This window comes from Cygnus olor, chromosome 1 (assembly GCF_009769625.2).
Source record: "Cygnus olor isolate bCygOlo1 chromosome 1, bCygOlo1.pri.v2, whole genome shotgun sequence".
NCBI lineage: Eukaryota > Metazoa > Chordata > Aves > Anseriformes > Anatidae > Cygnus > Cygnus olor.
In genome coordinates, this window is record NC_049169.1 from 205277360 (window position 1) to 205290015 (window position 12656).

Sequence of the window (12656 nt, forward strand, 5' to 3'; positions counted from 1 at the left end):
TTAGGGGGTTGGAGACTCTTGAAAAGCAATGACTCAGAACAGGATTTAGAGGTCACTGGAGATAATTGTCTCAACATGAGTTCTCAGTGCCACACTGTTGCTAAAAGGCTACTGTGAACCTTAGGGGTATAAAAAAATAAAACAAAATAGGGAATTGGGCTCTTTTCTCTACCCAATATTGCTGCCATAGTTCCGTGTCCAGGGTTGGTGCCCACATACAACAAACCATGTGAAATTGCTGGAAAGAGATCAAAGGATAGAAAAATAAATAAATAAATAACATTAAAAAGATTTTAAAAAAATCCAGCAGCTGGAAAACAAACCGTACAATGAGAACTTTAGTCTTCCTCAGCTGTTCAGAGAAAGGGTTTGGAATAGCTTCTTGCTCAGTGTGGAGAGACTTGCACATGGCAAAGACATCCGATCACGCAGGGCAGGAGGAGATGCTGGTAACTTTGCAGACAAAGGCAAAACAAATTCCAGTGGTGGGACATGGGAGTTAGACAAACTCGACCTTGAAATAAGATGCAGTTTCCTAGCAGTAATTAAGCATTTGAATGGCTTACCGGAGGAAGTGGTGGGCTCACAGTAATCAGATGGCTTTGAAATATGAGATATCTTTCTAAAAGACAGGCTTTAATCCAGTTCTGGGGGGAAAAAATGAACAGCCCATGTATATAGGAGGTCCGACAAGCAGAGCATAGTAGCCTTTTTGACCTTAAAGTATATAAATTATTGCAAACACAGGACTTTCAATCTTGCATGGAGATAATTCAGCAGCACATTTGTTCTCTGGTCTGAGGTGTCTCAGTCATGTCACGGTTGTATGTAGAATAACGAAACCCCTGTTTTCTAAAACCCAGGGCTGTATAAACATGGCCCTAACTGAGACCTTATTGTGCTGCCCATCTGTGCTCCAGGAGCACAGAGGAGTTAGGAATCCACACGTAGATCATAGGCCTCCGGGGCTTTGCTGTGGCAAAATTTGGGCTGCAAAAGTCACTGATACCATGTTCACTTCCTTCTGTTACCTCTCTTGGAAAATTTTGCAGTGAGTTCTAAGAAAAAAAAATCACCTTTATGCTTTAGGAATTTGAGAGATGTTTTGTATTATGACTTCATATTTTTTTGTGAGATCATATCTTGATATATTTTCCTTTGCTGTGGGTACTGCCTTTCCGCATTTTTGTTGTTGTTGTTGTTGTTGTTGTTCTGTTTGGATTACTTGTGGCCCATACAACTGAACAAAAGAAAACAGAAAAGCAAAACAAAAACAACAACAAAACAATATTCAGATGGACACATCACACTTATGCCCTGGTTTGTATCTCTTGCTGTTTTCCACCTCTCAGATAAAAACAGTCTTTAAATTTTCCAAGCTAAATAAATGCATTGTCCTGAAACTGCTGCTGGTATTAGAGGTGAGTAGCTAAATCCCACTTCAGCTCTTGAGGACCTAAATGGCTGTAAGATGTCAGTGACAAACCTCGCTGGTGTAATTACCCCCAACTCACTCCATAGAAACACATTAGCTGCAAAGCTAATCTGCAGATGAGGCCTCAGCACTCCCGCCTGTACAAAACACTGCCCCGTGCATCTGGTCCTCAAACATTTATCTGCTGTTTCCTGCAAAGACAGTATTTCCTTGCTGTCTTGCAGCTTCAGGTCCCAAAACGCACTTCTGATGTCTGAACTGAAGACAGGGTAATGAAGAGGTATGGTGCAGCTCGTTTGCTGTCCTCTCACCACACCGCCTTTATTGTAGAAAACATTATAAATGTGTGGGAGAAAATGACAACATTTTATCTTGCTTGAAACTGTAATCGGTACAATAACAGGGCTGGTTTGCTTTTTCTTTTATGTGCTTTTTTTATATTTTTTTTCTAGTGGATAGCTATGGATAAACATATTACATCTATGCAGGTCTTTGTTCTATGAACAGTATCTCAAGCTCCATCTGAGATTTGACCTTCCAGAATCCTACTGGCCTAATCACCTGCAGCAAGTCCTTTTTTTTTTAATGGGCAAATAAAACGTAATTAGTTCTTTTTCATTATCACTAGTCATCAGGAGAGAAGGCAGATGGGTAGATTTTGTGCCCGAGCTGATAAATTTTTGTGGTAATTTTGTGAGGAGTTATAAAGATGTAGAGATATCAGAACAGACAGAGGTAAGGATAATGGATGGTATTTTCAAAGGCACTTTTGCTAGCCTAGCTCTGCTCCCATTATCATTAATGGCAGGTGCAAAGCACTTGTGAAAATGACTTGGGGTGTGTGTGTGTGAATGTGTGCACAGAGCAGATACTCATCACACTTGACCCACACGTAGACTGGAAGCTCTGGGAACATGGAGTAGGATTTTGTTCAGCTTTCTGTATGACTGTAACCCCATGAAATGATGTTGCAAGTGATGTTTTATGGCACTAAAATCTTCCAAGAACGGAAGAGGTATAACTCAACAGAATCCTAGTGCATGACACGTAAGCCTTCGTAAGTGCTACCGCAATAATAACAGATCAGATTCTCATCCTATTTATATTACAGTAAATTCAAAGTAATGCCAATAATATTAGTGAAAGGGCTTCTAATTCACACTGGTATAACTGGGATGAAACTGAAGCTCACAGTCTGCAGTAATGACAAACTGGCTTGTCTTAATTTACCGTTTCTTTGGAATTGAAAATACATTATCCTGACAACTCCAAATCTCATTCCACTTCAGGAGAGACCTACCTCTCAGGACATCTTTGCTCTCCAAGCTCATTCATTTCTTGCCTCTCTGCTGAAGCTGTCAGTAGGATGCTAGCTGTAAAGGTGGTTTCTCTGATATATAGAGCTCCCAGCAACTACACTGAGACCCACCACTCATTGTTCATTGGTCTTTGAACAGCCATCACATGGTAACAATTTTCGTTCACTATCGAGCTGTCTTGTTCGAAATGATGACTGGGAAGTGAAGGGCTCCATATCTCATTACCCCAGAACAAAAACATCCAGTTCCCTTATCTGGTTTAAAGATCCAGCTCAACTACACGCTAACAACTTTTATTTCTAAATGTGATGCTTCATCAGTCCCCCTCTGAGCTTTTTGGGCATTTCCTTTCCTGTTGCTACTTTTTACTTAGCTGTTTGCAATGCATAATGCCGTCTTAAAATGAACTGGTGAATGCTCCTATGGTGATGATGGGGTGGAGGGGAAGTAATAGTGTCTATGCATTTGATGACTTGACAGATATACAAACTCTAATTTTACTAGATCACACTTGGCAAGCTTTTCTTATGTGGGTCCACTGCTATTATTATTTATTACTTTAGTGGTGCTGAAAATACAAGATTTATATCCTGAGAGTTTTAGGTTGTCTGTTACTCTGTCTGCATTAAATAAATGTAACAAAGGCCAAAAGAAACTGAATCTTCCCAGTAAAATCTTTGCCTTCTCATCTATCTAGCCAGAATCTTTAGTGGGTTGCATGTATAGATCTCTCTGTAGCCATGGTAGATATCATGGCTTTCTCCATTTTTAAGTATTACTGAAAGTGACCCTGCTGGCTTTGGTGTGATGCAGGTTGCCTGTGATTTGTACAGGCAACAGGAGTGGTGTAAAAAAGTCATTGGTATATGGACAGAAAGAAAAAACACACCAACCTTTAGGGTCTCCAGAGTTATCTCAATGACCGAGAGGTGAAAAGTCATGTCCCAGAATCAACCTCAAATATGGTTTCTTTAGCTTCTGGTCTCACGTGTATGTGTGTTTTCATGTATATACAGATATTAATTCATACTTGATGTTCTTTATTGGGGCATTAAGGTAACAGGTCTTTCTCTGCGCAGGTGTGAAGTTCACGTTTATCTCTGTCTGCATTATAAAGTGTTCTTGCACCATGAAGTCTGCAACAATCCATATTACATTTGCTCTAATCTTTCTTATCCTTCTGTAGATGGCCTGGTTGATTGCATGGACCCAGACTGCTGCTTGCAGCCACTGTGCCACGTCAACGCGCTGTGCCTGGGCTCCCCGGACCCCCTGGATATCATCCAGGAGACACAGGCCCCCGTCTCCCAGCAGAGCTTGCGTTCGTTCTATGATCGGATCAAGTTCCTGGTCGGCAAGGACAGCACTCACATCATCCCAGGAGACAATCCCTTTGAAGGAGGGTAAGTTAATTTTGTTTTTTCTTCAGTAAGAGGTAAAGCGTGAGCCACTGGACCAGTGAAAGAGGTAGAATGGTTTAAGAAGGAATAGCAGCAAGATGCAATACACAGAAACCATCTCAGGGAAGTAAATACCTGTAAAATTTTGTGGCTGGTATAATTCTGTTTTCTTTCTCCTCATCTGCAAGGTCCTGCCACCCAGTAAGAAAAGATGTTTCTCTCCCAGTGCACATGGGCAGTTGCATCTGTCCTGTCTTCTCTTATTTCAAGGAACAAAAGCCATCCGTTCAGCAGGACTCTTCTAGTTCAAGTGACTGTCATTCTCCAGAACTATTTAGTACATTTAGCAATGGCAGACCTTCTTCCACATTAAACAGAGGTTTGACAGAGCCAACAGAAAGGGAAACTGGAATGATATTTACAGTCTACTGTATGGCTTCCAAAGGCCTGGAGAAAATCTTACAGTCTGGGGAGGGCTATTAGAGCAAATGCTGATGTAAACAATCAAGTTGAATATAAATTGGTTTTCATACGTAGACATTCATTGCAATCATCATCACGAAACAGGAACTGACAAAGAGATTTTATGCCGTTCACGTCTGCGACTACATTTCAGCCCTTTGGTTCAGGCAGTGCCGGGCTGTCAGGAGAGGCAGCCCCTTTAAACTGTGTGCTTGTAGCGGGACACCACGATACATACCCTGGGGCATTAGATTCTTAGATCATTCGGTGTCTGCTCCGAATTTTGCCTTTCAGAAGTGGTGACCCCGAGCCACGAGGTGGTTCTCAGCACTGAGGTTTGAACTCGGCTGAATTCCACCCAGTCATTAACTGCTTATTTTCAGCTTTCCCACGCACAGCAGTGAATAGCTTGGCTCTGGAACTATACAATCCTCGTGTTCCTGCGGGTAGTTATTTCAGTACTTGCATCTCAGCAGGCCTCTCGGGCCCTTCTGGGTCTGACCTAATGCTCTTCCAGGAGAGGACATTGCCAGCATCCCTGGGTCACACCTCCCGTGGGTACTACCTCCTGTGTGTCACCATCTCTGGTGGTCTACGGGCTGACCTCAGATGTGAACCACTTAGAGGCATGCCAGGGGCAGGGAACTGGCCTGATGTGATAGTTTCTCTGGTTTGTCTTGCTGCCAAGCCCTTCAGAGTCCACAAAAGCTAATGGCAATGATTCAGGTCAAAGACAAGCAGTCATTATGTAGCAAACAGTTTTCCTTTGCCAGCATTCTCAAAATTACAGATTCTGGATACTGAACAGTCCGGGCTCTAGACTCAATGCTAGAACAGTGAATCCTCTGTTGTCAGTTGTGATTTGTTGCTGTAAAATCAGGTCTCAGAACTTAAAATAACTTACACTCACAATTTCATTTTCTGATATATTTAGGGTTGTAATTCCTCAGTTGAGCTCACAGTTGGAAGCCTTTCCACAGCAGACTGTGGTCTCAGAGCCATGTGTAGCTACCTGTTTTGGTAGGTAGAGGATTTCAGTAGACACAAGTCATGTTTAACAAATTTTTCTTTGCAGCTAAAGAACTGTAGGAATCTTCACACGTGTGATAACAATTTGCAGCTTCTCTTTAAAGAAAGTCTGCATTCACCAATACAGAGAGGTGAGGGGAATAATGTGAATTTCTCATTATACAGTAAATTTGCTTCCGGGAGTGCCAGCAGAAAACCAGAAAGATTGTCACGTAGGGCCACATAAATTCCTAAAGGAGTTACATGTGCTTCATAGATCTGATGGCAGATCTCTATGTACGAAGGAATTACTTTCCATCTGTGAATACCCTGCTAAGGATTCAGAATTCAGAAGAAGCACCTGCTAGCAAAAATGTTTATTTGGCATATAGATTATTAGAGTGAGAGAATGCAAAGATTCAAATCAATAGGAAGGGTTTTAATGATTGCTTTTAATTTACTACAGTGAAACTAATAAATGGAGCTCCTTGTTCCATTTAAGTTAACACGAAGAATTATACAGAGACAGTGATGGCTGATGAGGTTGCCTTTCTTAAAATATCAACACGGGGCGGGTATCACTAAATATGGTCCACAGACATGCCACCTCAGGCAGTGATTTTATTGCATCTTTCAAGTTAAATATCTGACTCATCACAAGAGCAGTTGCAAATAACAGTGAAGGATTTCAGCAGAAGGTATGTTTTCCCACGAGATAGCACCACAGCACACAATCTGGGCTTATTGGTCTGTTGGGTTGCTAAAAATGACATTACTCTTTTGAGATGGTAAAAGATATCGTGAGTTCCTGCTAGTTCTTAAAAGTCCTACAGATCTGGATAAACTCAACCGTCACAAGCGTTTTCTGCCTGCTTAGCCTCTCTTTGTAGTTCCAACTGGCTGTTTGTCAGAAGGCTGAACCTTTAAGCAGACATCTCTTGTCACCCTGGAAATGGCAGCACTTCAGTGGTGGTCTGAGAGAGCCTTCTCCATGGAGGAGCATCCTGCAGGCAGCCTTGGCCTGGGACAGCTGTATCTTCTCCTGTGATTATGCCCTTTCTTCGGTAGCATTCTCATTAACTCTCCTTCTGTTGGTTTAAAAACAGATTGGTGATAAAATCCCTCTTACCGTCAAACTACATCTCCATGAAGATTACAGCAGCAGCTGAGGGCAAGATGGACTGTTTTCCTCTTCCTTCCAGCTGCTGGCTCAGAACCTCGTCCAGCAGGAGGGAGGGCAGGAAATCTTTTTCTTCCAGTGGAGAGCTCTGACATCCTGACTTAGGACACTTCTCCTCCCCTTTGTTGCCGCTGCAATTCAGGAAGTCATGTTCTTCCTGGTGTAGGTCAGGACTGTACACTGCTGTACGACACATGCTGTGAGCAGTCCCATAAGCAGAGGTGAGAAGAGAGGACCCTCTGTCTGCCATGGGGACGGTGCCCTGCAGAGACACACATGGCACAGGCACACTCCTCATCTTTCAGGTCAGGGATTTGAGGAACCAGAGCCTCTTAGGGCTTTTCCAGGCCATGCCTGGCTGCTACGTCCAGCCCTGCAGCTGGAAAGGAGGTGTTACACCACAGCACAGCTGCAGCTCTTGTATGGGCTTGCAGAAGAGGCAGCGGAGTGAGGGAGGTGACTGAATACCTGTACAATGCATTTCCTGGGCTTCAGAGACACAGCTTAGCTACCCTTTAGAGAGAACAGCAGTGCAGATCACCTAATGGATACAAATAAATGAATGCCTCGTGACAGCTAGCCTTTGAGTGAATTTATTATTGAATTACACTCCAGCTTTTTAAGAACAAGCTGAGCTGACAAGCTCTCTCACCACTGCAGAAGAAAAAGAAAGACAATGATAAATTACCCAGATGGATAAAGGTAAAGACCTTGTCTCGTCCAAAATACCAGCAATTATATATTATTCATGTTTGGGAAGAAAAAATAATCATTGCCCGTATTGAAATGAGTGTTTATGATGATAAAGCAAGTAGCTAAATTAAATTCTGAATGCACAGAATGTCTTTTCACATCATTTTGATGAACAGATAACAAGTACTCTTCTGCTACTTGATCGTTCGTGTATTGATTTTGAAACCACTTACTCTTGCTGTTTGCTTTGTATTTTTAAGCCATTCTTAGTTGTCCATCATTGTAAGGAGCAGCACAAGATGCAGCGGTGTCAAGTTGTTGACTTTCAAGTAGGACACCTGATATCTTTGTTCTCTCTTGAGGGACAGTGTCAGAAAACTGCAAGAACAGGCTAAAGCCCTGATCCACAGAGTCTATGCTAAGTGTTGGCAGAGGATTAACGTACCACTGAAAACCATGTGCAGAAATGGTGGTTTTTGTAAGGAATATTTTAAAACAAATCAGGTGATTTTTAAGTAGATGCATTTTAAACCCCTTCTTTTTTTTGGCATGTTTTTCGTATATCTACTTGCTGCCAGTAGCGTTAACCCCTCCCAATTAAACAGGCAGCTAGAAATAACCCACTGAGTTATGAAGACACATCAGAGAGCAGGATCTGGTATCAGCTGCAAGAATAGTCCCTTATTGCCATCATGTCAATAGCCTACGTACAGAAAGTAGTAAGTTTTAATGGTTAAAAATTCTTATCTGAATGCCATTTGCACCTTTCTGTTCCCACTGCTCAGTGAGCAGGGATCCCCAAACATGCCACTCCACCCCCCTGTGCCTCCACGTATGCCAGGCTGTACAATGCATCTCCCTGATCCTACAGGTTCCCCCAGCAGATCTTGCTGAGTTTGCTTGTCCTAGCCAAAGACAAAATTAGAGAGAAGTCAAAAAACCCCAACAAACTAACCCAGTGTGGCTTTTTGCTGATGACTCCTCCCAGGCTGGCTGGTCCAAACCATCCCTTTGGCCCTGCTCCAGCAGGATGCGGTTCCTTCAGGCTGACAGCAAAATACCATGGGTGGGATGCACCCCAAAAGCTGCAGGCACTTCGGAGGCCATGCAGGAGCTCCCAGAGCACAGCAGCTCCATGGCTTTGGACAGATCTGAGGGATAAATGCCGCATCTGTTTAACGCGGTGTCGTAGATACTAGACACCATCCATTGCTCCTGCTCAAACCATCTCCTTCCCAGATTTACTCTCTTCCAAAGGCACCCATCTATTTTTGTTTCTTTCTGCTTAAATTAACTACTCATTAGCTACAAATCACAGCTTTGTGAAATGCAGGAGAATAATGAGGAATTTTCGAAGACCCAGTGTTTTTTATGTTGGTAATTATTGCTCGTACATGCAGACAAGCATACTTTTAAAACTTACCTTTTCAGTGTACAGGCCATATATACGTGCCTTTTCAACGTCTGCCTTTTTATTTTGGTTTCAAATTATATACTATGGCATTATTTCAGCTCAAAGTGATTTTGCATTGAGCATGCCATTATTTCCATATAATAAATTAATGCAAAATATGCAGCTACCTACTTCCATTTCGTGGAGTTTGTACCCACAGGACTCTCTGAAAGAAAATTTCCAATCAATTTTTATGTTTCTTTCCATAATATAGATAGCATAATCATAACGTAATTATATTCCCCTTTCACAAGTGGCAGTGAAAGGAAGTTCTGAGTACAGTCATTAGAGAAGCTGAGATTCAGTTTTTAACAAATATTAAAAATTATTGGATATTTATTACTGAGAACTCTTGCACTAGATTTTCTGGGACCATCTACAAGAGAAAGTCACGCTTGAAGAAATTATGAACTCATCCCTTCTTAATGTACATTAAACTATTATCTTAATGTACATTAAACTATTGATTTCTCTTCTCAGTGGGGAAAGAATGCTCAAAACTGAAGGAATACTTGAAAAAAATATTGGCATTATACTAGGGATAAAATAGCATGCTACGTATATAATCAGCAAAACAGAGAGGAAATGGGAAATATGAAGAGAAGAAACAGAGATGAGGACAAAACCTCGAAGGAGGCTCAGGAGCCTTCAGGACCTTGAAGGTCTCAGGTGATACCAGTGCACCTGGGAGCTCCTGGAACGTGCAGAAAGCAAAACCTGAGCCTTCAAAACTCCCAAGCAGAAAAGCAAAACTCTCCTAATGAGTTAAGTACCTCGTGGATTACACAGATGCTGATGTGCACATTTGGTTTTAGGAATTTAAACTGCACTATAGATGCTGATGTACTCTCTTGGATCTGGCACATTGACATTTGATTAATATTTATTCAATATTCGGGGTACGTTCCTTTGAAAAAAGAGCAGCCCACATGGCCGTTGTTTTATACTGCTGGTTGATAGACATGACCAGCATGATGGCTATGAGCTGAGTCAGTAGCTCCATTCGATAAATCAACATCACCAGGAGCAGCATATCCTGTTCAGTGGAGTGACTTGATTATTTCATTCTGCCTTCTTCAAAGAAAATATCAGCTCTCTGCTGTAATGATTCTCACGTGGGACCCGGACACGTTCCTTCTGCAAAACCTGGAGCTTTCTGCCCCAAGCTCTTCGCTCGTCTCTGAAAATTTGGCAATCCCTGAGCAGACGGGATTGCTGGAGCGCCCCTTGGCCAGCCCAGTACAAAATCTGCATCCCAGCCCCAAGCTGCAGGGAGGCTGGTGTGAGCTGATTCCCTGGGCTTTGCACTGCTGGGGTGAAGCTCTGCTTTGCCAGATCGTCTCTGGGCAGCCGCCTCTAGCTGGTGGATGCTAACAGCTGAGTCCCAGTGCAGTTGTCAACCATTTCGATTTATCAGGAAGAGTGTGTCCTTTGAGTGTGACATTTACTTGCTAAATTGGTTAAAACCTCATACATAGTAAATCAGTTTTAAAATCCCAGTCATGAAATCTTATATGTTTTATTGAATCATTTTTTTTTTCCTAATTCCTTTGGATCACTACAAAGCTATCAGGCAGCTTATATGTAGTTAAAGAACTTTTCCTCTGATCATCAGAAAAAGGGAGCTCATTTTATAATTAACCTGGAAATAATGTATTTCTTCTGTCCTGTTCAGTTTTACTTTCATGATACCTCAAATTCAATAGGAGGAATTGCTTTTATTTTGGGTCTTCTGCAGGGCTGAATATGTGGCCATAGCTTACAAAATAAATACCAGACATAAAATACTATGATAATACAAAACTGGTAAGATCTGCAGACTTTTTTTTTATGACTTGACATGAATACATTATTCTTCTTGAAAATTATTGCACCATAAAGTCTCTAACTCTCATAGAAATAATGGTTTTAGGATCACTTCTGAAAAATTATGAAATGAGCATAATTCTGTATTAGGTACAAAAATTATCTCGCATCTTATGAGCTATTGAACCTGACATGGGTTTTACAGACCTAAAAAAATGAGAGCACGATTCTGCTTCTTTGAGACCTTGTACAAAGCAAGAGAGTGTGTTTCTTTGGTTGTGCTGAAGTAAAAGAAAGAATCATCAACTTTTAAAGCACTTCTCAGGCAACCACACTGTGAATAAAAGGATTTTTCACTGAAACTTTGCAGTAAAGCACAGCCCAACTTTATTAAGCATTACATTTCCTATAAAAATCTATTTTAAAGTACTTTCACTTCTCCGTTATAGTTGGACCAGTTTTATAACTTCAGAGACCAACGTTGATGTCTGTTCCTGTTCATTTCCTACTTGGTGAACAGCTTTCCTGTATCCTTTATCCTCCCACCTTCCCAGCCGAAAATCTTGGGATGCAAAACCAGCAAGCTGATGAGGCATAGAGACCCAAGATGTTCTGGAGGCAGAAGTGACATCTCTGTCCAACAGTGACCAGATTGCTTGGCTGATCAGAGAGGCACATTGTGCTTTCATCTTCCTATGTCTGTCCCTTGAGGAAAGGAACAGACATCAAGTAGAAGGTTCAAATCTTGGGAGAAGTTTTCAAAACCATGAGGGTCCGAGCCTTTCAGGAATTGAGCCATGAGGGAGTTGTTCTGAGAGCAATGATCATTCAATCTTGAGATTTCCAGAAGTGATTGGTGTTCAGCTCTTTCCTCAAATGAGTATTACGTTTTATTACTAACTGTCATGAAAGAAAGATGCCTTCTTTTCCCTTTGGAGGCGCTACAACCCACAGTCACCAATTGCACAGACATACACGATGCCATAGGAGATTTCAGAGGACTAATTCATCACGGAGCAGAATGGAGGCAGATGCATGCAGTGGGGAGCTTGAGAAACTGGCCAACAGCTGGACACAGAGCCGAGCCCACTCTTGGATACTAAAAAGATCAGATGAAGAAGACCCACTGTTTTGATACTGCCAGGTTAGACTAGATCTAATGAGACAAAGACAAGAAAATCTGCATCTGGACGTGTTATGGTAAATCTAGATTAATAAGCACCTTCCTCTTATCCTTCAAATACCACCTTCATTAGCCACAGTCATAAGGTATACAAGCATTAGATTGCTTTTTCTCCTGTCCTTCTTAAGACAATTTAAGCAATGTGCTTTCATCGGAGCATTTCAATCAGGCGGCTTTGATGTTTGTTTTGTAAAATATCCGAGAGACTGTCGAAGGTTTCTTGCAAAAGGTTAACAATTAAGGCCTCTACCCACATCAAGAATCGTCAGCACCTCCTAACCCTTCAGCGATGGGACCTTATAAATAGCTTCATTGAGCAGGTTAAACAAACAGGGCAGATACTGCTTCTTGCTGCAAACAATGTAGAATTTACTTTCTTTTATTGAGTTTGGTCAGAGCTCTTATAAACTTTGCTCTTCATCATCCAGTCTTCTTCTCCTGGGTCCTGGGCTTCTCAGAAAGTTGAATGGCAGTGAGAAGTGTTGCAAACCACGTCTGCCAGTGCCATTTTAGCAAGTCCCTGATCGGGACTTGGTTGAATATGAACACATTTAGTCCTTTGTCAGATTGACAGTGGCATTCTGGTGCTCCCCTTACAGGCAAGGTTCTCAGCTGAGCCTAATTGATGATTTGTATCCTGGCTGCCCAACACGTGCCAAACCCTTTCAGAAACTCACTTGTGTTACCCATGGGGCTGAGGGAGTCTTTCTGGATGGC

At 41.9% G+C, this 12656-nt stretch overlaps 1 protein-coding gene across 12 annotated transcripts in view; it reads left to right on the forward strand.

Moving 5' to 3' along the window:
• The window catches only part of TENM4 (teneurin transmembrane protein 4), an 879437-nt gene that overhangs the window by 777283 nt on the left and 89498 nt on the right, over positions 1-12656 (forward strand). For all 12 annotated transcript variants that reach the window (XM_040544436.1, XM_040544433.1, XM_040544442.1 and 9 more), the window contains one exon: positions 3941-4157. In XM_040544436.1, coding sequence (XP_040400370.1) covers positions 3941-4157 — 217 coding nt within the window. The remainder of the gene's footprint in view (positions 1-3940; positions 4158-12656) is intronic.